Raw genomic sequence first — 27,868 nt, forward strand, 5'->3', positions numbered from 1 at the left:
TAGAAAATGGAAAAAAGCTGTTTGTGAAATCACAAGGCTCTTGAGCTCTTAGTTTCCTCTTAGTATCAACGTTTATTTATTTAGGTTTGGGCTGGGTTTCAAAAGATTGAAATTGGAAACAGAGAAGGTGACTCTGAATACCATTTATCTGTATGTAAGCGAACATTCAATGTACATTTAATTTAAAAAATTGCTGTTTCCTACAAGAGGGAGATATTTTTCACATTGTTAAAACATTTTTAGAGGTCACTAGGTGGTCATGTCACCAGCAGGGAGTTTTTGTTTGGCAGGCTGCATTAGCAGTTAGTAACAAATGCCTCCCATGATTCTGTGTTCAAAAGGAGTTGCTTTGCAAGTAACAAATACTTACAACCTGAGAACTGAAGTATAAAAAGTAGTGACAGGGGAAAATGTTTGGAAATGTAAAACAGCATCTTTAGTGGCCAAATTGAAGTGTTTAGGGAGTTGAAGATTACAGATCTACTTTATATTTGAGCTTAGAGTTTACAGAAGCAGTAATATTTTCACTACTGCAGTTGTGAGTCTCATCATTTCTAGTTACTAAAGAACTGAAAGTTCATGGCTTACAGTAGTGCTTGGTTTGGAATATAATTAACTTTTTCAATATAATCATTATCAGATCCGTCATACTGCTTTTACTTTTTTTTTCCTATGATGTAGTATTTGCATGTTTCATAAGTGTCAATAAATATTCTGACTTATTTTTACACAGACTTTAAATATTTTAAAAAGTAGGAGGGAACAAAACCCAGTAATGCTAAATGTGTAAAAATTGTCCAAATCTACATTACAAGAAAAAGGAACCCATGTTTGAGAGATGTTCTTTGTTATCTCTTAACATTTTTTATTTATTGAGTGAGATATGGTGTGTAAACATTTGGTAGTGAAAGTGCAATGGGAATATCTGTATTCTAAAAGTACTGTGAGTACTGTGAGACTGAAAAGATGATCAGTTTGTTACATATGCAATAAAATTCATTTATAAACAGATGTTGTTATTAGCTGTAACAGTGGTTTCTCCCTTTTACCATAGACTGCACTTTTTCCTGATGAATATCATATAGAAATTCTGGTTACTCCATTGTATAATTATGCCCATATCATCCCACCATGCAGAAAAACTGATGGGGAGGGGCTCAAGAAGAAGGTAATGCCCTTGGTGGTACTAATCTGAAGTGACTGCTTGACCTTCTGTCATAAGGACTACATTGATTTGCACCTGAGCTCTGACCCTGACATCCATCCTGTTCCATTGCCAGGATCTCCATGATTCCCAGACTTAATGCAGTCACATGCCTTCTTAGGGCTGTTACATTTTTCACTTAAGCTGACCATGTCCAGGGTGAGGCCATCCTTGCAGGAGAGTGTCTGTTGTTGGACACACAGTCTGTCCTGTTGTGTTCATATGAGGTATGCTTTCTATAGTGCGTCTGCAAGGGATGGACAAAGTCAGAATCAGGATGAACTGGACACATGAGGCCTCTCCCTTTGTTATCTCAAAATATTTGGTGTCTTCAGATAGAACTTTATACTTCTCAGATGGAGACTCTTGTTAATGGAGGATGCCCACTATGAGAGCCAAGAATATCTCTGAACTATGGCAGGATGAGATCTATGTGTGATCCCATCAACTCACCTTTATGCTTTGATTTCCATGGGAAGGAAACTCTAGAATATAAGATAGAAGAGAGCTGCTGTGCCCTCTGATCCTGCGACCTTGTAAAAACCAGGCCCCCAGTCTGGATGAGTTGAAGAATAATGTGCGCCAGCTGTGCAGTCTAGATGTAGCACTGGGAACCAACAGTCTTTGACAAAAAAAAAAAAAGTTTGGAAAGGCACATTAGTCCAATTAATACCACATGGTGACCTTCTGAGGACTAGAGTCCTTGGGGTCCCTTTTCAGAATTAGGCCTGGACCACATCTAGCAGCTGGATTTTGTTTACACCAGAGGGTTGCTGTGGTTTGGTTAGCTATACTATTGCCTGTCTATATTGAATATAAAAAGATCAGGCTTGGAATTCTCAGCATCTCTATTTTAACTCAAAAGAAACATCCTTATAAGTTTTCTGGGGGATTCCTGGCAGAAGCTATATGAAACCTAGCCCTTATCTCAAATTCCGCTCTACTAGATTAGCCCATGTATCACCATGGTTAGGACTAGAGAAGATATAGAAAAGTGCTATCTCCGTTCTGTGGGCCTGTAGTATACCAAGCAAGGAACTAAGGACTTGTTTCTCATGCTTTTAGTTCTCAAGAGTGTTACCTGGTTGCCCTAAAGCCTGCCAGCAATCTCTCTTAGTTCCTGTATTATTATGGGCTTTCTGCTTGATCAGAGGACATTGGTCTTGTCTGACTCCTAAAGAGCTATGGTTATGTTTATCTTCATTATTGTGGGCTGTAATCATGCAGTACTTGGAAACTGTGACCTTGCACTGGGCAAGGCCAAAGGCTCTGACTAATGAGATTTACTTATATTATTTTCGTGAGTAAGGTTTCCTAAAAGTGATCTTAGCTGATTGGAATAAGTAATATTTACTGTGCCTCTTTTTCACAGTCTAAAAGTTCCACAGTTCATTGTAGAATTCTCAACATTTTAGTTTCTGTGCAAAAGGGAACCTCAGGACGTCTTGAACTTTTTCAGTGAGCTCCATTTTCTCTAATTACTAGGCTAAAAAAGTTATGGCTTCTTTAAGAAATTATAGTCTTATATTATCACATGTACAGTATGAAACAATTTGTAATTTGGTGATTTTTATTTGTATGTTTAAGAGCAGAGTTTGAGCAGTTCACCATCAAGAAGAGCACTAAAAATTGATTCTGCAAGATGGTAGGTGTTGTTGGCAAATGCTATTTGTTCTTTATGTAGCTGACATACATCTGCTTCTCTCCTCTCCTGCAGCAGCTGAGGTTTCACTGCTGCAATAAATTATCTTAAGATGATTAGTGTTAGATCCCTCTCTAGAAAATGAAGGCCACAGCTTTATAACTAGAAAATGTTATCAACAGCTTTAACACATCACTAGTGAGGCGCAGCAGTCACTTTCAGTGATCCTTTCTGTGGCTGACTTGGAAAAAGTCATAGCTGCTGAGAGTTACCCTATTCTGCCATTTTTAAACTGTGGCATTAAGTTTCACTTGAAAAACTCAGGCTTCTCTCTACACAAGCACAAAAATCAATACGTGCATATGCCTTGGTCCTTTGATGAATTAGAGCTGTTTCCTGGCAGGGGGAGTCACAGTAGGGGCTCCATCCATCTCTCAGCTCAGAGGAATTAGAACTGGTTGTTTTTAGATATAGTATGTTGGACTTTGGGAACTGCTTTCTCCCTGGCTTGGTGTCAGTGCTGGCACAAGTGCAGGACGCAGAGGAGCTGATGGCACCAGGGGTGGCATGGGAGTGGCAGCCGTGCCCACTAAGCAAGGAGGCAGGCAGCAACAGCCCGGGGTGGTGAACGGGAGCAGTGTCAAGGTGGTGGACTCAGTGAGGCATTACTCCTTAGGAGATTTTCAGCTGCAAAAAGGGTGACAACTAGTGATGTAGATGTGATTTCAAGATGGAAAGGCTTCAAAAATTACTTTCCATTCCACACTCCAGCTCTATCAAGAATTCACTGGCTAACGGCTTAGGATTTGGTTATCTTCGGTAGTAATTATTCTGCTTGTTGAAAAAGCTGAACAAACGTCTATTAGTGGTTCCTTCTTTTATTCTAAAGTGCATGTGTCTAACATACTGTATTATTTGTAGGGCAGAACAAATAATTTTCCTGTAAAGCGTGAGTGGCTGAGACAGTGACTTCTTAGAAAACATAAGAAATTATTTATTTTGGAGGTATTGTCAACATATGTGAATTTTTGTTCCCATATACTAGACTGCTTTACCTTTTACTAATGGTAGTCAGCATTGATATGTAAGCTCCTTGTTCTTCAGCTCTCTTGCTTCAAGCTAGTCTGCTTCCTGTAAATGTGAACTGAATATGTCAGCCTTTATAAGCATCATATGCACTCTGTTCCGCCCAAACAATTGTAGCTGTTAGTAATTGTTCATTGCAAAGTAACTTCCACTAATGTTCAGAAGCATGGAAGTAATTTGGGGAGAAATATACTTTGTTCTTTGTACTTAAATAATATGAATGTCTGCCTTAAGGATAGGCTTAAGTCAACCTTAACTATGGAATCCTGAGCAGTATTCACATAATATAGTTTTAAACATAGGCAGAACAGCCAAACTAATCTTGTCTTTGCCGATTTTTTACTGCTTGAATGTAGTTTCTTAATGTTGGTTTTAAATATTGTATTTATTTGATTTTTACACAGTTTCCTACTTTTAAAAATACATTGATTCTTTACTAACCAAAGCATTGCGTTCTTATTGTTGAATTAAAGTTTTTGATAATGAATACAGTAATAGCCTATGTCTGTTTCTCTTTTTGGAAGAATGAAGGGAGACATGGTTGAACTTTATGTGCACCTGATACAGACCTGAAGTTTTGATTGTGTTTATTCTTGTATTATAGAAAAATAACATTGATTTCTCTGTTTCTTATTTCTGCAGCTTTTTGGCAAGTTTTTGCATTTTTTTTTTATCTGGGGAAATAGAGTTCTAGTGAGCTAACCTGAATATAGTATTGAAGTAAATGCTTTAAAATCTTTGTTGGAATATTGTAAAGCATTCTTATATTTAGAGAATGGGCATTTTGTTTTGTCTTGGACAGTGTATTCAAAGGATAACCATCTGCAGTGTTGAGTTGCACTAATTAACTAGTACCTTTTTGCACAAGAGGAAAAAAATCCTAAGCCTACCTTTGTATTTAGTTATGTGGGCTCTGATTTGGTTAGTTCAGGCTTCTTTGAGCTGCTGAGGTGCTATTTAAGACCTAGATTATTATTTCGTACCACCTGTACAGAATCTCTGCTCGTTGCAGTAATTAACAGCTGTCATTTCATTCCTCATAGTAATAGACACTAGAGCACTTGCCTATATTAGCATTCCTCCTTCTAGTGGCAGTTCATCCTAAAATGGATCATATTATTTGTACGAGTCATGAGGCCGCCCGGATAGCATTTTAAGAGAGCATTTTCCATAGCAACTACTTCTTAGTCTCTTTCTGTCACGATTCTTTCCAGCTGTCAGTTCAGGTATTGTTGAGGTAATGTTCAAAATCCTATTTAGAAACATCTTCTTCTTCTGCTATCTTGGATTCTAGAGATTATTGAGAAGTTCTACAAGGTTTTGTTAAGTGTACAATCTTGTACATAGTTAAAAAAAATCAACCATGGATTTGCAGAAGCCCCAAAAGTGTCCTCTGTTTCGCTCTAAGCAAACTTTTTTGTTCAAATTGGTTGGTAAATGTTATTCCAAAAGCACCATTGATTTTTGTTCTGCTTACAATCTATGCCTCAGGCTTTGGAAGTAATTTATATTTTTTGACCATATGAAGGCCTCTGTAGAAATTCGGAAACCTTTCTTAATTTAAATTAATATTCTGACCAACCTCTTGTAGGGGCTATCCCTAGGGAATCTTGATTGTATGAATTTACTATCATCTGAACTGTGTGAATATTTTTCATGTTTTTTAGTGTTGGAACATAATCAGAAAACCTGTATTACTTTTTTTTTTTTTTAATCTGGGTTTAAATTTGGAGGAGTAAAATATGTTATCACTGTTGAATGTCAACTTTGGAATAGAAAGTTAAAAAATTGAAAATTGAAGTGATTTGTGTTCTGCATGACGTTCCTAAGCTGTGCTTTAATTTTTCCACTGTAACATAACATTCTTTTAAACTATTACATTTGTTTCTCTGTTAAGATTCAAGTGTACTATAACATTTTCACCCTCCCCCTCTGCCAAAAGGCGTCATCCATCCTGATGCAAGAGTCAGGGTTTCTATTAACAGTCCCTTTTGATTTTGTTTCTTTCATGAAATTGTGTGTCCTCTGCTTTTGTTTTGCTCTTCTTGTAATCTCTAGCACAGGTTTAAGAAGCTTGACTGCCAAATACTGAGCCTTCTGTGCTTTTTGTTGACTTAAAGAGTTATTAAATTTTAGTATGACCATAAACATATCTTTACCCTATGTTCTGCCATAGACCTGTATTTTTTTTAAGATATAGAAATCCCAAGTTTGCAAAATAACATCTAGATAGTGTTTTGAAGCTGTATATACTATTGTACTATTAATTTATTGATGGCTTTTTAGATTAATTCTCAATATTTTCTAAAACCCCACCTTAAAAAAGACTTCTAACTCCGAGCTCACCATATTTTGTTTCAAACAGAAAAATCATCTGCATCTTCCCAGTTAATGAAGTGTAGTAAGTGAGGAATGGGACTCTCAGGCCTTACAAATCTTGCAGATACAACTGGAGGGAAGGGAAACATTGCTAACGCCTGTAGTTTTCCAGAAGTGAAGAGAAAAATGCTGCGTTCTTAATTAGGGAGAAAAGATCTGAAAATATATACAAGACCACTAGACACAGTCCTGTTACTCCACTGTCACTTTGAAGATTACGGCAGCACATTCATTGCCAACGTATGCGTCTAACTGATGAGTAAACTCAGCTGTGTGCCATCTGGATGGATCTTAGATCCTGTGGTTGATGGAGACATGACTGAATGAGTACAGATGAAAGTGTCTGAAAGTCTAATGTCTTGTGACAGGACCACAAGTTGGCTACAGTTTTGCCATGGATCTGTTTTTTTCCCCCTCAGAGCTCCTCATAGATGAGTGAAATGCTTTTAAGCATTAGAAGAAGGATATTTTTAATAAAAACAAAAATACAATTTTTGAAATAAAGAAAACACAAAGCAACTAGGAACTCCTGACCAGAGATTAAAAGATCTACATATAACTCTCCCCCTGCAAATGTGCCCTTTTTTCCAGCAAACACAGTGACTTTTGAGGGGCAGCAAACTCTGCCTCATCCCCACAGGTTCCTCTGATGTCCCTTCTGTCCCCAGTGAAGGCTGCCTTGCAGTCCGGGTGTCTGTACAAGCTGCTGGTCCCCAGCTCCCTGCTGTGGCTCCTTCGCCTTTCCCACCTTGCAGGCTCAGTAGCTCCTCCAGAGAAACTCTAATATCCCCTTTCCCTAGGAAGGTTCGCCTCTGCCTGTTCTTTTTAAAAGAATATAACATATCCCTGAGAATACACAGATGAAACAGATACCATCTGACCTAGCTGGTATCTACAGAAGAGAAAGATGTAAGCAGGGAAAGTCTTGGTAGTTAAAGGAAAAGTTTGGCAAGGAAGGAGAAGCAGTTTGGTTGAGCCATCCAACTAGTAGTAAATACCATATAAAGTATTTTACTCTAGTTCACTTTTTTGAGTCAGTACTGATTGTAGTAATTAAGAAAGGATCACCAAACAATTTTTCAGTAATTGAATGTAGTTATATGGATTAAGTTAATTTATCATCCGTTTATGTAGTACAATTGAAACTATCTCAGTCTCAACTCAAATGCAGACTCTTTCCTTGCCCTCAGTAAAAGTCCTTCATTTTTAGAAGTTTTCTTAAAGACTGTTGAAAATATTACTCAAATCAATACAGAACTTCATCTACTATTGCTGTTAGTTTAGTATGATATGTAAGAGATTACCTGTTTGTGACGACTAAATATGGTACAATTTGTTATGGAAGTATCTTAAAATGTCTAACCACTGGATTCCTATTGTGATGACTCCTAACTACCATCTAGACGTATGTATTGCTGGGCAACATGTTTTCTCTCTGGTAGAGTTCAATGATATACCTTATCTCTCTTTTGTCTGCTTTGAGAAAGTCAGTATGAACTGTTTTCAGTGTGAGTCAAAGTGAATCATCTTCTCTAAGACTGTACATTGGCCTTTTTTTTTTTTTAATGCTTCTTCAGTCTGAAACAAGTTTTGAAACAGTTCACCCACCAGAGAAGATCAATGAGCAAACTCATTTATGCCGAGCTGAATCATATGATGATGTTAATGCTCCTGGCAATGCTCGTGAATAGCTCCATTAACAGGGAAGTTGTATAATTAAATAACATCATGTGGTATCCTATCTCTTTCATTCCCAGTCTCTTAAGATACTAATTAGGGAAGTATTTGTGTGCTGTTGTCTAATTGCCTCTCTGCTTCCTTCTAAAATATCTTCGGCCTGTTCTAGGCTTTCATTGTCTTCAGTGATACTTTTCTATTTTATAGTTATTATTTTCATATGCTGTAGGTCAGGCTTGTTGTATTTGGTTAAAAAATGAAGGTTTTTTTTGACTGGAGTAAAATGAACTAGAGAAAGTGTTTGTCTGAATAAATGTTCTCTGAAAAAAAGAAATTTGCAATCAGGCCTGTAGACTTCATACAATTAAAGCAATGGTATCCTGTTAGTTTACAAATAAATAATTGAGTATTTAATTACCTTAATTATCTTCTTTACTCGGCTGCTTAGCTGCAAAATTTTTCCATTAACACCGATAATTAGAATTTTCTGTGGCTTGATAATGAAGACATAGCCAATTGGTTTCCAGTATGATAAAGTCATCAGAAACAATATGCACAGTGGGAATTTTTAAGTTTATTCTGTTTCTTAGCAATACTTTATCAAGTAGGCAAACTTAACTTAAACATTGTACTTTAAAAAAATAAAAAGTGGTGAACTGTAATAATTTGTAGAATTTCCTGTACCTTCTAAATTAAGTTATGTAACAGTTAGTTTTCTTTGCATTTACTCATAGCATAGCAGTAAATAATAGATGTCATCATACCAGTAATGGTAATGGTGATTCTGACTTAACAGGTCTAAATAATTGTATCTGCCATAGCATTATAACCCAAAAGGCCAGAAAAAAAGGTATATGATAAAGCCTTCCCGGAAGTGGCTTCCTGCCAATAACCCTTTTCCTCCTTAACCAGAAATTCTGGAGTGATTTGTTTTGTCTAGCACAGCATATTAAAACTGTCAGTGTGTTGGAAAGGTCCAAAATTCGAAGGAGCTTCCTCATTTAAGAGTAACATACTGAATTCTACTCAGAGATATATTTGCGGCTAGTGGAAATTATCTGACATTGGTTTACATAATCTCTGTCTGACACCCTATTTAGTAAGTGAGCATTTAAACTCTGCCCTCAGATCAGTTATCAAATATTAATTATGCACTGCCATGAAAGTGCATTTTGTTAATCCTATGTATTCAGGCAGTATTGTTTCTCAACGTTGCCCTTCTAATATACTGCAAAGCTCAAGGCATAAATTCTAATGCATATTCATATTGATTTCTATTTGTTCCTTTAAAATGTAGCTAATTATTCACTCTGTGGTTTACTTTAAATTTTAATGTGCTGTGCATTGGATTTTACGAGTTTTGTTATTTATATTATTCAAAGGGCTGCTGCTTGTAACTCTGTGCAAATTAGGGGGAGGTCCTTAAGTTTTTACTTCCAAAACCAGACCAATCTTTTCCTTACATTTAGAACACAAAGGAATGAAACAGAAGATTTTAACATCTTTTTATTTGTATTATCTGATTGCCCAAAGGATCATTCTGTTGATCACCCTGTTAATAAAGGTTAAATGAAAGTCCCTCTCGTTCTTTAGCATTTAGTTTGTAATCAATGTCCATTTGGATTATGTTATTGATTCAAAATTTGGAACAGAATACAATTAACCGGTTTATCTTCTGTAATATCCTATTTCTGCTTCTCAATATTATGTGTCTTTGTGACTCAAATATTTTGAGTTCTCTGCAATTTCATTAAAAGAAGCAACAGTAACTTTTTCTAAACTTAAACAGTTATTTGGTAGTTTAAAAACTATATTCCTGGGATCAAACCATTCATCCTGCCAAGTACTTTTATCTTTGTCTTCTATAAACACTGAGAGCAGCGTTGAAGGATGGGGAGGCTGACAATGACAGATTACCTTTAGTTTTGTTTTCCTGTTTAACTTAGGTGGACTCTGCGCAGCGCTGTGCTTCCCTGTAACACAACCCCGTGGGCTGAGACGCCGTCGCTCTTGTTCCCGGGCGTTCCCCATCTCCGCGCCGTGCTGGGGTCTGGCATGCAGCAGGCAGATGTGTTTTAACTAAGTGGTGCTTGCGTTCCCACAGAGAGTTATATAAAGCCAAATGAGCAATAGGAGTCAGTTCTAGTTAAAAACTGCAAGAGCCAGAAGTAACTGGCACCTTCTAACGCCTTCAGCTGTGTTGCGCAGCACCGCGAATTGCTTCCTCCGCGTCACTCGTGGAGCCTGACGCTGGCTGCGCGCCCCGGGCTCACCTGCGAGCGATGCTCGCGGTCTGAAGAGAATGGTAATGCCGTGGTTACTGACGTGTGATCTGTGAAACGGACATGTAACTGGCTGCAGGGATGAATATGTCCCTTTTCTGAGGGGGTCTGTTTTACTGATCTGTCGTTCCTAGAGCATAAATCATCGGGACATCAGAAGTGCAACACTGTGGGGACTGAAAGGGTTCAGAGAGTTCAAAGGGCGATCGAGGGCCTGCCTCTCGTTGGAAAAGCAGCCCCAAAAGAGAGGCACTAGGTTCCTTCTTTACCTTTTAAAATCTTTCTCTGGACATAGACTTTTATATGGGGTGATTTTCGTTTGTTCAGCAAAAGGCCTACCTGCACGTTTGCAGTTGCTGGTAAGGAGAAAAACAGGAAAAATTGTAAACTGCCAACCTAAAGACAGGGTGGGGGGGGCAGGTGGTTGTGGGACTAAAGAGCGATGGGAAGAAGCACTGAACTGCGACTCTGGGGAGGGAAACGGGAGGGAAGGGACGCGCAGCGGGGATGGCCTCCTCCGTGGCCGTGGGAACGAGCGCCTCCCTTTTCCGCCTTCCCTCTTACCCTGAGATTTCGCACGCGGGGCGACCGCTGCCTCCTGACGCCCCTTGACTCGAGCCCGGCGAGGGCCCACGTCCGATGCCGGCGTGGCGAAGTGAAGCGCCCGTAGCTCCGGCGCAGCGGGGGCCCCCGGCGCAGGGCGTCAGCGGGCGCGAGATGCGGGGGGCGGCGGGGGGTAGCGGTGGGCCGGGCGGGTTAGATCAGGCCGTTTCCCTTCAGAAAGCATTTTAAAGGGACTTGTTTGGTGAAAACAGTGCAAAACACATTGTCCTTTCAAAAGGAGTAAGTTATAAATTGTTACTTTTGCAAACCGTATGTAGACTTGCCCTCTGAGAGACAAGTTTTCTGTCAGCGTCAGAAATACAGTCCCAGAGCAATCGTCTGTAGTGGCTGAATTTACACGCCTGCATCACCCACCCAGCTTAGACTGGGAACTCTGCTGCAGAGTAAAAAGATTTGAAATTTATGCATGTGGCCAGTATGTTTCCTTTTTTAAAGAAAAAGCTCTAAAATACCAATAATATTCTGCAGTTTATTTTCTAAGATGCATGCACATCCATAATGGATTAACAGCATGTTTTAACAAACCATTTATTTGCTTTAGGAGTGACAGAGAGAAGCTGTTTCAAACAGGATCTCTCATCACCGTCTATCTCTAGTCACCTCCTACTGAACTTAAGGTTGAATACTGGGGGTCATGAGGGAAAGAAAACAATAATTAAAGGGAAAAAGTTGATTGAGCTGTTTTTTCTCCTTCGGTACGATTAGCACGTGAGAAGCTGGCTGAGTACTCTACTGTATATCATTAGTTCAAACATTTCTGACTTGATTTAACTTTAACGGTGACTTTTCAAGTTGCATTTCTGTATTTTGCGCCGAGTGGCTTAAGTAAGAAAGGCTGTAAAAGTTCTCCGAAGATCTTGTTTCTATAAATCTTAACCTTGGAATTCTTTTAGATTGCCATTGTACTGTTACTAAGAGTTCCCCCCACCTCCCCAAAAGTTGTCATGAGTTCTTTTATTAAAGCTCAGAAAATTATTCTTAGACTAACAGAGGTGGGGAGTAAAGCAGGAGTGTTTACAGAGTTCACTTCTAAATTGACTGTGATAAGTGGCAATGCAATGTATTATGATTAGAGGTTTCTGGGAGACTCTTTAAGAAGGTTAACGGCAAGGCAGCTCTCAAAAGAAAGCATTTATCTTAGTGGTCATCCTTCAGTGTTTTATACTACCGAGGATTTTTTTGTGGGTGGTTAGGACCATTTTTTGTGTTTTATTAGCTGTATCTTGAATACCTCCTACAAGCTGAATGACAGTTTAGGGTTATTAAATCTGTTCTTAGTACATTCTTTTATCCATAGTTAATCTTGACTAAATATATGTTAGTGAACAACCCTTTTTGCTCAGTTGTTGCCCATATTTGTTAAAGAAATTATTCCATTTGACGTTTGTTTAGGCTGCAGTTTGATAAAATACTGTATACAATATACTTCTTCAGTTTGGCATTCAACAGAGTCTTTCATGGATTTATTTCTTCTTGCATTATCTTATCTTCCCTTCTAGTATACTACGGCTTCCTTTTCGTATTAAGTAATTTTTTCAGTTCAGGATGGACACTTTCACAAATGCATACTCTGTGTCTGTATTGCTAGAGATCTATAAGATTGCACTTTCAGGTGTTAGGTTACATTTATAACTGAGTTCCTTTGGTATCATCTGCTTTCTCCAGACCTGTGTATGTTATTTTTCTTTAATTAAAATTATTCTTTAATGCCACCTCCAGTGACTTTGCTAAGAGATTTAAATGAGCACCTTTGTCCAAAATCCATGACTATTATCAGATTAATAGTTGATAGATCCTCCAAGGAAAGATATCTCTGTATTTCACTGAGGAATGGCCTATGCAGTGCAAGGTCATTTTTATCTGTGATTGCTATCATGGTAATTTTCACAGATACTTGATCATTCTCAAGGTGTGCATTGTTCTTTCTTACTGTAGATGTAGAAAATTAAATTTGAAAGATCTTGGACCTTAGCTCCAAAAACTACTGTATTAAATGAGACAGAGGATAAGTCCGCTTAAAGCATAGAATCATAGAATAATAGGTTTGCTGGTAAGCTTATGCCTTGGAGGACGATCAGCTATACCGGAATCATTTCTAACAGATGTTTGCCCAGCTTGTTCAAAATGACTTCCCATGATGGAGACCATCTTTTCCCAGCATTACTTAAGTGCCATTATCATTAGACCTTGGCTAGGCATTAGGAGGAAAAAAAGCACAACTTTTACTTCCTGCAGTTTATGCACATTACTTCTTGTTCTGTCTGCCACGGACATGGAAAAAAAAAAAAGTTCTGTTTCACTCTGAAACAGCATTTTATGTTCTTATTATCATGTCCCCACTCATAGCCTAATTACTGTAGTTCTTTCAGTTTTTTTCCTGTAGGTCATTACCATGATTGTTTTTGTTGCTCTCCCTTGAACAGTCCCCACTTTTTTCATGGAGAATCGTGTCCAGAATGGATTTAGTATTCCAGCAGAGTCTTCCGGAAATAGATCAAAAGGATCACTTCTCCTGTCTTATAGTCTATTTCTAATTATACTTTGTAGTATAATGTTTGCTGTTTTCGCAACAAATCATCAATACTGAGTTCCTCCTTAGTTTTCCAGACTGTTTCTCTGGTTTGTCAAGACCCCTTAAACTTTTATTCCTGTCTTCGTGGCGCTTGCAGATCCTCCCAGTTTCAAATCTTGCTGAAATGTAATAAGCAGATTTTCTGGTCCATCATTCACATAGTTAATGGAAACATCAAACAGAATGGAATCTGGAATAGACTTTGGTGGAATTCCACTTGCTTGAGTAAATAAATTGCTGGCCATTAGGAAGGGATTGTTCCTACCGTCTTTACTTTTGTATGTTAGTACAAGGTGTCACTAAGTACATTAAGATATTTTTACAAACTTTCTTGGTGTTTCTTATGGGAACCATTAATACCTTAGGCCTTGAGCTCACAGCTGCAGGTGTGATCATCAAGATATTGTTGTCATCACTGTCTTTTTTTATAAAGGAGGCTGACTTGAGGTTGCTGTACTGTTGAATGCGGTCAGGCTTTGCCACGGGAGGTGAAGTTTCATTTCTAGAGTTTTGCTCTTCCTGGGAAAAGTCCTTCCTCCCCTTCTTGTAATGGGCAGCCATTATGTAGTGGAAGCTATATAGATGGGGGTTGCTAGAAATTATTTTCCTAGCATTTGATAAGTCAAAGGAAAATGCAAAGTAGAAGACTGATAAGACGGAGATCTTACTGCTGTGGAACAAATGCTGTTAGATTTAACACGTATTAGTCTGAGAGTTTACTTAATTTTACTATGTACAGTTAGAATGATTTTTCTTGGTGTTAAAAGTACTACCACAGTATTTGTATAACAGATTAGTTTGCCAAAAAAGAGAGGAAAAAATACTAATAGCAAAAGGGATTACTCTTTATAAATATTACTGTTAAAGAATGTCATTTAATTCACTGCTCTAATAAATTATTTTAAAATGTATTTTATTACCATCATTTATTAAACAATAAGGAGACATTTTGGCTGCAAATAGTGATAACATCTCTATAGAACTGTATTTGGATAGTCATTTCTTTTGCTGACACAGTAGATAATTAGGAATTATAAATTATGCTTACACTCTCAAGCATGCTAGCTGGAGAGTACATCAGACTGTATGTTGTTCTTGGTGCCAGTTCAGGTCCTGATTTTCAAAAATCCTCGCACAGAAATGCGTGATGACGTTCAGCTTCTAGCAGTGAACTACTTACCTGAGAGATTTAGATGAAGACTTTTCCACCCCTTTACATTTTTGAATGACGTTTACTTCATGTTTGTTAGTGAGAAAGTCGTCATTGTCAGCTGTTTTGTTGGCATCTTAGCCTTGTCCCTAGTGGTCGGATAATGATATTTCAATTGTTTTTCTCACAAATGGTAATACACCTTCATTTTTAGCAGAGTCACTGGATAGCTAAAGTAAATTGATTCTGTTCATCACATTTTGTTCTTCCACAGGAAATCTCAGGTGCATTGACAGGGTAGTGCAGTAACTTTCACGGCCAGGGATGGACCCGCGTGTGATATGTATTAACACAGAGATGTAAAGATGTGGAGCTCCAGGGCTGTCCACACCAGCAGCTTCACGAATGCTCGGGTGCACTACAGTGCATCACTAGCATGGACTGCATCTTCTTTTAAGCTGCGTCTTCCAGGGACTCAGTGGAGGAACTATAACTGTGTTCGTATGTCAGGCCATGGAGAAGTGAAGGAGGCTGCTTTGGTTTCTTTAGATGCCCTGTCATAACCTGCATCTTTATTTTGTACTCTGTATAGTGATAACATAAACTGTGGGCCTCTCTCTCTTCCCTTGGTATTGAAGTAGTTGCATAATTACTAAGGATGTAAGCAAGCAAAATGTGTGCTTTGGTAGAAAATACAGTTCAGTCCAGCTCTGCTGAACTCTTGTTAACCCGGATGTCTGGTCAAATGCCACTGGATTATATATTTGAGGTTATTGCTGTTCAAATTATCCATGATAATAGAGGTAGATAATACATGGACAAACTCCAGGAACGTGTCTGTGCAGGCAGGTGCAGACAGATGCAGGCTTGCTCTGCCCGTGCCCCCAGCGGGCTGTAGGGGAGCCAGCTCCAGCCTGCAAGCTGTCAGCGCGCCGCGTGGCACTATGCCCAAGCTCAAACACCTTGTCGCTGAGATAAATGAGGCTTTACAGCTTCTGAACTGAAGCTGACTCACATTCAGGCAGCTTCGGGAGTCCTGGCAGCGTGAGCTTGCGTTCACCTGCCCATTGCTCTGGAGGTATTCATCGTTTCACGTAGCCGTGGAAGGATTTCAGTAGAAATCCATGTCTTTGTGTTCTTGTGCAGTCTTTTCTCAACGTTCATAGGTTTAAGTCCTCCCAACCCCACCTACACTTGCTGTAAAGATAAGAACTAAAAAATACATTGACAAAAATATTACAAATTTTTGGGGGATGATTTGAAGTTCTGTATGTGCTGAGGATTGGATACTAATCTTAGAGGATCACAGTGGAGCATTTACAGAGTCATATGACAGCAGCTGCTTCAGTGACTATGAACTATTATTTCCTGGAGTTGTTTGGATGTGGAGTGGCACGCTAAGAGGTACTTTGCCAAGATAGGAGCAGTGATGTTGTGAATGGAATTGTCCTGTGAACCAGCACACCGTCCACGTTGTGTGGGAGCGTTTTGACAGGTGAAGAGAGAATAAATGCCATGAAAGAGTGTACAGACAACTGAGAAATAAGATTTTGCTAGCCTCCCCTTGCAAAGACATTGTCATAACCTCCGGTTGGCTTTCATAACCCCTCAGCATCACCAGTCAGCAGCAGTGCACCAGGGTCTGCAAAAAGCCACTGCAGACTCCAGAGTGCCGGTTTTTTGAAGCTTGCCGGCCGGCTCTCCTCTCCTGGGGGAGGTTTTACCTCACCTGCTGCCTCAGTGTGGGGCTGGACAGTGGTGCACAGCTGCACAGTTATGACCACAAGAATGTGTAACCATTCTGGCTGGTGATACAATAAAGATGAATGTGAGTAAATCCCATCATCAGATGCTGAAACTGTACCAAATATGGCAGTAGTTCTGAGTCTCCTTTCTCCCTAGTCGGGTTTGTGTTTTCACTGCCAATCTTCAGGCAGTGAAGTAATGTGAAGTCTGGAAAAGTAAAAATTCAGTGCACCTTAATTTAGTTTTCAAGTTGATTTAGAAATTTTATTCTGTTTGTAGCTTCTTTACAGCTGGAGTAAAATCTGTGTTACACATGATAAAATAACATCATTAGAAACCTAGTAGGTGGCAAGTACTTACCATGAAACTTGCTATTAGATGAGCAGACATACCGACATAACTTTAAAATTAATCTAATTAGATTTAAAAACCTTGGGCGTTCTGCGATATAGCTTTCTTCACCTATTTTCACCCTGAACATGCTGGGTTTGTGACCATTAAGTCAAAATTCACCTTTAGATATTAAATAAATATATTTCTAGAATTATGGTATAAGTCACTTTATATTATGCTGTTTACCTGAGATACCTACTTTACAGTAATAATTACCATGAATTAAAGACTAGGATTTAATCCCACTAGTGTTAGTTGCAAACAGGGCAAATCCTTGGTCTACATATCCTGAAAGTGAGAAGATTGTTGTGAAGCCTGCTTTAAAAAAAAAATGTGCAAAATATCAATAAAAATAGTTGCATGATGCAAGTTGAAAAAATTTCTTTGGGGAAACCGTTCCTTAATGCAAACTACTGGAGCACTGTCAAAACTTCTGGCTAATCTTTATTTGTAATTTTAATGCAATGTGCTATGAAATAACTACAGAGAAACTAATCTCATGTTATTTACTCTAATTTAGAAGAAGAGTACTTTATGCAATAATGCAGTATGCTGTTTCTTTGGTTGTAGAATACCTGTTTCTCATGCTTTCTGTCAGAAAGTTTATGCTATTACTACCAAAAACCCCCCCAAAAATTCTGGGATGAGGACACATTTCTAAAACAGAAAGTAAATTTGTATGTAAAATGTACTGCAGAAAAAAAATTGATATTATATTCCATTTTTCTTTTTGACTGAACCAGGTGTTAAGAAGCAGGTATATTTAGATTTTATATGGTGCATAAATTCTCTGCTTTCTGCAAGGTGAGAGAACTAAATGAATACAATAGCAAATCAGCTTTTTTCTATCTCAGTGCATTTAGTTCAGATTTTAAAGAAAATTTTAGGGAAGTAGTATCTTATTTGAGCATAACACATGAAAAATCTGAGAGTCTGATACAAATTATTATGCAGCAAGATTTTTGCATTATTTGAGGTTTATGGGTATCAGTAAACATATCTCATACTTTATATCTGTAATATTCAGATTAACATTATAGATGTGTGACCCTTTACTCTCTTGTATTCTTTAAAACCTGTTATTAAAAATAATTAATAGCTTTTTATTTAAATTAAGACTGTTGGAGACTTATGGCATCCTCTTTTAAACATCATTTAACAGTGATTAGAATGAAGAAGACAGAATAATAAATGAGACTATTTAAGTGTATGAATAAAATGCAACTGTTTAGCTAAAATTGATCCGTGTCTCATAACTTTGAGAGTAAAATAAATGGGTTGTTTTTCTTTGGCTCCATCAGAAATATTGTCCTTTAAATATTTACATTAATACATTAGGAACTTTGAAATAAAAGTGAAATAGCTTTCTTGACATTTTTGCTGGCAAGCAGAAAGACTGTGAGAATTCCAAACTTTAAGCTCACCTTGACTGTATGAAGTTCATGAGCCATATTCTTACTTTATTAGCAGTTGGAGCTTGAGGTTAATTTATGGCTCATTTATTCATGTTTATTTTAATGATTGATCTTATATAGTTCTAGAAAAAGGCATAGGCCATAACAAATTCTTTTCTAAAAGGTATTAAATATGATATGCTTTTTCTTGGCTGATAAGTCATAGTCTATCATTGAATGCATTGCAGAAACTGAATATCTATCTTTTATTTAAGAAAATAAGGGTCAGATTGTGGTATTGCCAACAAGACCATTTTGAAATATAAGAAATAATAATTTGCTCCAAGATCTATGCTTCCAAACTACATGTTTTTAAAATTACTGTTGTCATATGTCCTCATGAACTACTTATGATGTGACCTTGCCAGCTTCTATGTGTTTCTATATGCTTCTGAGTGCTGTAAGTTTCTGTTTGCTTTACTGAGATTGAGGAGTCAAGATTCCAAAGGTAAAGATTCCTCAAGAACTGTTAGATCAAGGAACTGATTTTCTAGATGTTATACTTTGCTTCTAGAATTATGGTTGCATAGTAATGCAATGTGTAATAATAAATCCATAGGAAAAAATCTGGGTAAATGAGAGGAAGATGTCTAGAAAGTAGTAATTCCTGTACTGAGCCCTCCAGGGTACCAAATTAACAGTATAACATATAAATGTGTTGTATTTGTATCACTTGCTTTTTATGATTCAGTATTTATGATTTGAAGCAGATTTATGTAGCATATTCTAGAATTCAAGAAACTGAATTTTTTAAAAAAATCAAAGTTTGTTAAGAGCAAGCCAACTCACAGAAATATTGTTAGATATTATATGGTAGTAAAATATACTGAGGTAAATGTTTATGATATATTAAAATCATGAAAAATCAATAGAAATAACCTTGTGGCTAAGCAACTTATTTCATGATTTGATTTTGCCTGACAATATTTGCTATTTAAAGACTGTTCAGAATTTAGTTGATTGTTCTCCTGGTGGTTAAAAGAAACATCTCTTGAAGTACTTTTGTTTGGTTTTAATGAGAAGATAACAATTTCTATTTTATTCTGTTTTATCAGACAGGAAGCATTGCTTGCTGCAATTAGTGAAAAAGATGCAAACATTGCCTTGCTTGAACTGTCTGCTTCAAAGAAAAAGAAGACTCAGGAGGAAGTTATGGCTCTTAAACGGGAGAAGGACAGATTAGTACATCAGTTAAAACAGCAGGTGGGGAGACATTCATTTTCATACGCTTATGGCAACTGAAGATTGGCATTATTTTCATTTGTACTATTTTATTCTAACCTCATATTGAAAGTCTTCAAGCCAGGCCTGACATGTGACAGCAGTTGCGAAAGGTAGGAGGTACTTAATATAAATGTTTCTGTATTGCTTCTTTATGGTTGTTGTGCTTTTAGCTGCATGTTTGCTTGGTTCATATTATATGCAGCCAATATACTTTCTGTTTTCCCTCCTCATATAGCTTCCGCCTTCTTCATTACGTGCAACAGAGGAGAGCAGAGCTCTTTGCAGTAAAGCAAGATCTATCCTTTCTGTTGACTGTTTCTAACCTTTTCAGTTCAGTTATTTGTTCATCTCTTGTAAAATAATTGTCTGTTCAGAAGGTTCCAGGCTTTCTGAGAGGTTATCTGGAAATCATGATTATCCTTGAAATAGATTCCCAAATGAGTAAAAATCACCCCGTCTTCACAACCGTAAGTCACATGAGGTTTTAACAGGAATCATGTAGTTACAAACTCTAGAAATGTATTTTATCACGAGCAAATTCTTGTTCTGCTTTATTATAGAGGAAAATCACCATAATAGATACAGTACACATAATAAACAGTAGCCAAGGATCCCTTCTCTGTCGAACTGAAATGTTTAAAATATCATGAAGACATACTGTGCAGTGACTACTTGCCTAATTTTCAGAAGGTAATACTCATAGGCCAAAGAGGTACTGTAGGATCAGCAGGACAAGCAAGAGGACAAAGGATGTTCAGATAACCTAGGTACTAAAGACCTGTGCTGTGTTTCATATGCATATGTTGTTAAACACCTTTCCTCTTTCAGAACAGGTGAAAAAGGTGAGAAAGATGTTTTCAGACCATGTCTGAGAGTGTTGTATCTGATGTTTTCCTTTGTGAGACTGACTTCTGTGACTGTTACTTGAGGAGGTGGAGAATATCATCTGGCAAAATCCTTCTGGTCTCCTTAGCCTCTCAAAGTAACCACTCTGCTGTTAGGCAGTGTGCCATTTCACAGCTGAGCATGTCGTGTTAATAATGTTTAGGACATACTGCATAGTCAATGTTATGATTCTTCATTCTGAATCATGCATTACATAATGTAGATCTTCACGCATTCAGTAACAGAAAGTTAAGGGAAACCCTTGCTGCTGAGCTAAATTCCCAATAGCCCTGACCGCATGCACCTAATCATTATAGCTTTCTCCCACAGGTCTATAAAAATAGGAAACAGCCCCTGAGCACGAACTTACCACCCACTCATGACGCTGACTTCATTACAGACATTCCAGCCAAGTACCTGGGTGCCAGCCACGATGCACACATGTCTCAGGTCAGTCAGCTGTCCAGGAGACGTTTCACCCAAATTTCATATGCTAAATAGGCAGATAGGCTTTATGCTTTTTAGTGCTTGATCCCACTGTGCTGCATCTGCAGAAGATGTTAGGTTCCAAATAACTGTAGGGATTTTTGTTTTGTTTAGCTTTGGAAAAGCAACGGCAGTTATTTTCTCTTATGTTTCAGATCCTTTCTTCTTTTCACTCTCATCTTTCCTTACTGAGGAGTAAATGAATATGCAACTTTGCCATGCTCCATGATATGTCATGGATATTTTTAAAACAATTGCCGAATATGTGGGAAGACTGTTTTGCCCTTTTTTTGAAAAAAAAAACCAACAACTTTTTTTTTACTTTTCCTTTTTTTATGTTTAAGCTGTTGCTGAAAACTGTTCAAACATTCATAACTTCCTTCAGCAAGAGTGGAGGAGCAGCAGAAAAGGATTTCTAGAGAGTCATTGTTTTGGATAACTTTGGTTAGAATTGTAACCAAATACTTCAAATATCTCCATTATTTATAGTGATAAAGATCTTCAGTAAAGCTATTTAACTAGATTAAATTGATGCCAAAATAATCTCTCTTTTATCTCTGACACCACAAGTAAAAGGAGACACTAGAAACAGGAATGTGGTTTAACTAGGTCACAACTTTATTACACTTAAGCATTATCTGATAATAGGGGTTGTAGGGATCATTCATACTTCTTTAATCCCTTTGGGGAGAACCACTGTCAACCTCCAAATCTTCCACATATATACCCAACACCATTGCTTGTTATTGCTACTCTTCCTTGATAAAACTGTTTGCACTGTGGGCAAAAGTGATGGATTCTACCCTCTATGATATATCCACCCTGTTCTTCAGTTTTATGAAATGGGTGCTATTCTAGCTGTATCTGTTTTAGGAGAGAATAGTGAATCTATTGTGATTTACTTTTGTCAGAGAACTAGGACGTTAGTGAATGGTCAACTGCAGCATCAGATTTTTTCTAATGGCCTTATTCCTCCCATTCCACATTTTCCACAACTGTTACATTGCAGAAAGAAAGATAAAAGAAGCCCCCTAGCTTCTCCACCCTAATGTAAATAATAAAAGGAAAAATATTTCTAAATATTGGAAGATGGCTGACTAGATGATGCAAAACATTAGGCCCCCAAATCCACTCCTATTCTGAACCTATAGGGGGAATTTTTGCTTTCATGTTCAAAGCAGTGATAAAAGTGGTGAGCAGTGATAAAAATCTGTATTCCCTTTATGTATATCCACAGCAGCAGATAGATTTATGATATATCTCCCTGTCCAATCAAACAGGAAGCCTTCTCTTCATGGCTACAGAGGGCTGGGATCTCGTCAAGGCAGCAGGACAAAGGGTGAGAAATGCAGACCGTAAAGAATCCAAGGACTTTCTTTTCATGTTGCTCTTTTTCATGTTTTATGTTGCTCCCTGCAAAGGTTCCCTGTCTTTCAGCTGGTGATGGGACGGCTAGGCTGAAGATGAAACATTGTGGCTGAAAGTCATGTTAGCAGAGCACCAGTAAGAGTAGGTTTTTCCTGTTCAACAGAGAGGCATCAGCTGATATCAGTAAATGTGTGCATATAAATAAGAGGTTGCAGTGCCTTCTTTAACCTTCAGAATATTTTGCATTTCATATGTGTATTCTGATATGTTTATATCCTATGGGAAGTCCCATTCTTGATTTGCACATCAAATAATGCATCTCCTGCATATAAAAAATACTTCCATATCTCTACTGTGTTGCTACAAAATTGGTACTATTCTAGCTGCATCTGTTTTAGGAGATTTCTTCATTAAATGAAAAAGTATTTTCTACTGCATTTCAGGAGAAAGTTATTTTTCTCCATCTATTTCTCTGTCTTCCTTTTACAATTCCTGGCAATTACTTCTAAATTTCCCCAAATTTTGAGAAGCGTTCTCTTCAGAACCTGACTTTCACTTCACTGTTTTATTAGAGCTGCAAAACATAGAACAGCAGTTGTTGTGGTGGGGAGCAGCAGTCAATACAGATTGTTTTATAAATCATTCAGACAAACTATTGGGGAATCGTTTGTAGTTATGTTAGAATGTTAACTGAATTTAGAAATTTCCCTTTAACATATTTTAGCCTTTCCTGGAAATCTACATGTGCTGTTTTAGATATTAGCAAAGCTCATATAGAAGCAATGTCCTGGAGTTCCTTTAGATAATCTTGTTACATTTTCCTGATTATATTACGAAATTCATTTTATGATGCTGCAATTAAGCTTATCTGCTCTCCTTTCCCACTGCATGTCTCCTAAGAACATCTTGTTTTTCAAAGAGTTGTCATTTTAGCAAAAAAGCAATAATCTGAAGTTAGCCTTCAGTGAGGATGAGGTTTACCTTTTTATTTTTGTCAAGTTTTATTTTGTGGTCTTTATAGACAGGTGAATCAGTTTGGCCTAAATAAAAGGTGTTCTGAATCTTTCACCCTCATGCTGTGTCATCATACATCTCAGACAGTTTTTGATTAGCTTTTTGCTCTTCTTTGCAATTTGGGGAGTTTCTGTCTCAAAAACTCTTTGAGACTCTGCTTCTGAGTCTCTTTGAGACTCTGCTTCTGCTGCTGTCTTCCCCAGTGGCATCCTAGACTTTGTAATATATTTGATAAACTCCAAATCTCTATTTCTAGACATTTCAAATCATGCTGTACTATGAGTCATTGCAATGGATGATACTTAAAAACGTGCAACATTGTACTCCAAGAGCTCTAAGGCCTGGGATGCAGTTTGCTGTTGTTGTTGTTGAATGGATGACCTCACTCTCTCTTTAGGAACTTTGAAATAAGAGAGAGAAAGAGCGGTATGTATGAGAATCCATCATTCATCAGAATCCAAGGTTTCCAGAGCACGAGGTGCCCTGGAGCATCCTCTGAGGAGTAAGGGAAGTCACTGTCTTCCTGTGGAAAAGCCCATTGAGGAAAGCAGATTTCCTAGAGTCAGAATGTTTTTCAGACGACAAAATATGAATCCTCCTCCTTAATGCTTCTGTGTGCAGAAGAGAGGGCCAAGTGCTGCCCTTCGACCTTGCTAACTCTGAGGAGGCCAGCGAGGGTCACGCTGAAGGGAAGGGGTTGTGGAGTTTTAATGGGTATACTTCGTAACATTTATAGGCGCTTATCTACTAGGAACATCAAAATGTTTGCAAATTTATCTCCTGCTACTGAAAGCACTGTACGAAAGCTCTGCTGGCTCCCACCATGTGGGGTTATTGTAAGCATCAAAAGCCTGCTTCGTATTTAAAGAGATCGGGCACAGTGTGCAGGAGATGTCATAAAGGCTCAGGAGGTCGATTCTATTAAACTCAGTGGAGTAACCCAAAGTATTGAGGTTACTCATAGAGTTTTATTGTTATTGGATTAAGGCCAAAGAAACAGATTCTATCGCAGTGCTGTAATGTATCACAGACTTGCACTGAGACTGAATGGCCCAAATGCGAATGTAGCTGTGTTTACCACAGACTTGCACTGTGATCGACTGCTCCAGTCTCCCTGGTAGACTCTTACAGTGTCCCGGTGTACTTCGCATTTCACCTGGAAGCATCTCGGCTCTCCATAAACTTCCACAGAGTGGTGTCAAAGGAATATTACAGTTGTGCCACAGGAAAAGAACATGAAAATTCCCGTGTGAGGGAGAAAAATGCCAAGTATTTTCCAATGCCTAGGAACAGGACGCCATTGTCTGAACAGGCACCACTGTGCCAAAGGGGCTGGACAGTGTACTGCCTCCTTAGGCATGGGCAGTCGTCGTCTTTGTCTGTCCATGTCATACGCTTAACGTTATCTTAGCTTTTATTTTCAATGTGGTTTGTCTTATAAAAAGTGAAGTCAGTTATTACTGAATTTGGAGGCAAAATATTCACTTCCCAAATGCAAAATTTCAGCCATCTGCATCCCTTTCTTTTTAATTAGTCAATTATTTAGTCATAAAATATATTTAGGGGAACATTTATATCAGCTTCTAATTCTTCAATAATTTGGTTCTTTTATAAATGTGTTTGTGTCTGTGTTCAGTGTGGGGGGATTTTTACACATTGATAAATGTCCTGATTTCCACGGCTTGACTGTGCCTGGAGACTGACAAAGCAGACCCCGATACTAATCTAAACTAAAATAGAATAAAATGAGAAATAGAAAGTCTTCAGAAATGAGTGTTTAAAAAATGTCTTCATTACAAATTTCAGGTTTTTTTTCCTCTTTTTAAATAGTTCATGGCTTAAATAATGCTCTTAGCACCAAATGTGCAGTTGGATGCCTTTCTCCAATTAGCCTTAGCATTTGGTATTAGGAAAATATTTTCCATTCCACTGATGCACTAAAGGATAGCAGGAATTACTAAACAAAGGGTAGGAAGGCCAAACTGATTCTAAACTACCAAGACATACTGCTTTTGACATAAATTGTCCCAGATCTTCACATTCAAAAAGAAGAAGAAGCATCTTAAAGAAATGAAATGTACTGCTTGTGTAAGGAAATGAGAACATTATAACAAATATGTGTGATTTATTTTAAATATGAAGCTACAGACATACATATATTAAAGACCAAAATGTTATTTATGTGGATGAATTTAGGAGTCTTTTCATGGATTCTGATTATGTGAGTTTTGTTTAAACTCCTTTTGTTTCTAAGCTGGAAGAAATGCATTGGTTTTCTGTCAAGAGCTGGTTTACTTTTGCAGGTTACTTCACATTATGTTTTGATTATTTGTGAAAGTTATTTGTATCACAGTACATCCACCTGTAAAACTGGCGACAATAATTTTCATTAAAAATGATCATATTTAATTCTAATGGTTTACATAATTCTTTTAGTTGCTGCAATCTGCCAGTAAAATAGTTATTAGTTTAAATAAGTGGAATGTATAGTAATACTCTCCCAGCAAAAAAAATAGAACTACTGGAATTGCTTTGATTCATACATTAAATTCCGTATATTGAGAGCCATAGAGCTTTGTAAAGGCTTAAAAGACCATTCAGAAATACAGTATTAAGCAAGATCACCGCTAGGGCTTGGCTGGGTGATTACATAATATTTATAATGACCCTGGCCAAGATGCCTTTTGAGAATTCCAAGATAGATATTTTTAGAGAAATTTGTATAGTGATGCAATTCTTCATGAAATAATTAGCTTAAAGTCCATTTTTAGAGCATCTCAAGGGATTTTGGTAGGAGCAGAAGACACTGCTGTGTTACTGATTCATTCAGAACTTGGATACTGCGAGTAAATGTCCCAGTTGCCTCTTTTCACTTTTGGGATATAGAGCCAAAAATGTAAGTGGAATTGGCCAAAATGCAAGGTCTTCTAACTCCTTGAGAACATTTTATTTTTCTTCTCAAAACATGAAATTAGAAACCTTTCCAGTGTTTTCAAGACTGCAGGTGTACAGAATACTCTGGCCAGAGGCAAAGCTGGTGTTTGGCAGCCTCCTCTAGTCTATTAGTTCACTACTCTATATTTCATCACATGAACATATTGCTAATGAAACAAAAAGGGTGAGAAACAATCAAGGAATTTTAAAAATCAGTGTAACCACAGTTTCTCAACAAATTAACCACTAGCAATATTTTCTCCTACACGCATTACATAGAAGTATTTCTTACTAATTAACATCCAAGTGTTTCAAAGAATGCTTTCAACAGCAAAGGAGAAAAATAGAATTGAAGGCAGCAAGTTGCATTATATATACAGTTCTGGTTAAGTACATCAGAAATAGTGCTAATGTGATATTATGGTGGTGACATCAAGCACTCAAGAATAACCCAGTTCCCAAAGTTAAATTTTCCCTGTTACATTAATTCAGCTGTATTGCACTGTGTTTTATGTTATTAAAAGTGTTGTTTATATTACAGTGTAAGAAGAAGAATAGGGTTAGAAATTGTTGTGATTGTGATTAGTCTGGCAGCCCAAAACATTCTTCTGCAATACTGTACATTAATTAATTGCATTTAGGTCCTCTAATGTTTAGCAAGTGTGGGAACAGAAAGAGTCGAGCAGTGCTTTCTTACAGAGTCTTTAGACTTTACCATCTGTAGCCCTTGCTGTCTGTAATACTATCCTGGTATTGTGCTGGAGTCTATATTTGGCTCCTAATCAGTATTGCTTCTGTTTCTGTTGCTGTCAAACTATGCTAATGTTTCTGATTGCCTTAAATTTCTCAGATGTAAATTCTCTAGGAGCATGGGACTGTTGTTGTTATTATTGTTATTGTCCACAGATCTACTGTATTTGTTGTAGCATTGAATCTGTTACTGCCAGTAAATAGAATCGTGTTAAGAAGCCATTCACATGTGTACTGCAGCTGTATTTGACCACTGTACTCCTCTTTTTTCCCTCTTCTGTTTACACTGGTTACTATCACTCATAGTATTGTCTGCACCTAACTTTGAACACAGGAGTAGTCTGAGACCCTGGCCTTTCAGAAGCCTTATTTTTGTTACGATTATGCTACATAAGCTCAGACGTATTCAGAAGCGATGAGTGAGCGTGCTGCTGCACCCAGCGGTTCTGACTCCTCTCTGCAAGTTTCCATTCCCACGCTGCTGGCAGCCGGCGTCAATGTGTACATGTGACGCAGCCAGCGTAGTTAACAGCCTTTACTAGCTGTAAAAGCTTTTATCAGAGTTCTTGGTTCTGAACTATGTCAAAGATTGCGCATGTTTCATTATGTATTTTGTCTTATTTTGGCAGGTGAGAATAGATGTTCAAATAATTTCATGTATTAAATTCTAATATTAGGAAAATCAGTCTTTTGTTACTTTTTCCTTAAAGATTTGCAGGCAGTGTGGCAAAACGGCTATTAATCTCTGACTTTAAATGTGTCTACTCAGATCCCGTTGAATCCAATATAAGCAGCCCATGTATTCAGTAGCTGAAATAGCTCTACTGGCTTAAAAATCCTTATAGCTTATATATCTCTGCTAATTAGAAATAACATAAGGCAATGTATCTGCATATCTTAACATTGGGTTTTGTTCCCTTCCTTTGTAATCCAAATGTTTTCCCAATTTTGCCAAGCACAAACAGTTTGGATATAAATCCGATGAGCATGGACTAGAG

At 37.7% G+C, this 27,868-nt stretch overlaps 1 protein-coding gene across 1 annotated transcript in view; it reads left to right on the top strand.

The window, feature by feature from the left end:
- The window catches only part of ERC2 (ELKS/RAB6-interacting/CAST family member 2), a 495,023-nt gene that overhangs the window by 374,080 nt on the left and 93,075 nt on the right, over nucleotides 1-27,868 (top strand). The window contains exons 17-18 of the mRNA XM_067303579.1: nucleotides 19,265-19,412; nucleotides 20,649-20,768. Of these exons, the coding sequence (XP_067159680.1) occupies nucleotides 19,265-19,412; nucleotides 20,649-20,768 (268 nt within the window). The remainder of the gene's footprint in view (nucleotides 1-19,264; nucleotides 19,413-20,648; nucleotides 20,769-27,868) is intronic.

Source organism: Apteryx mantelli, chromosome 12 (assembly GCF_036417845.1).
Source record: "Apteryx mantelli isolate bAptMan1 chromosome 12, bAptMan1.hap1, whole genome shotgun sequence".
Taxonomy (NCBI): Eukaryota; Metazoa; Chordata; class Aves; order Apterygiformes; family Apterygidae; genus Apteryx; species Apteryx mantelli.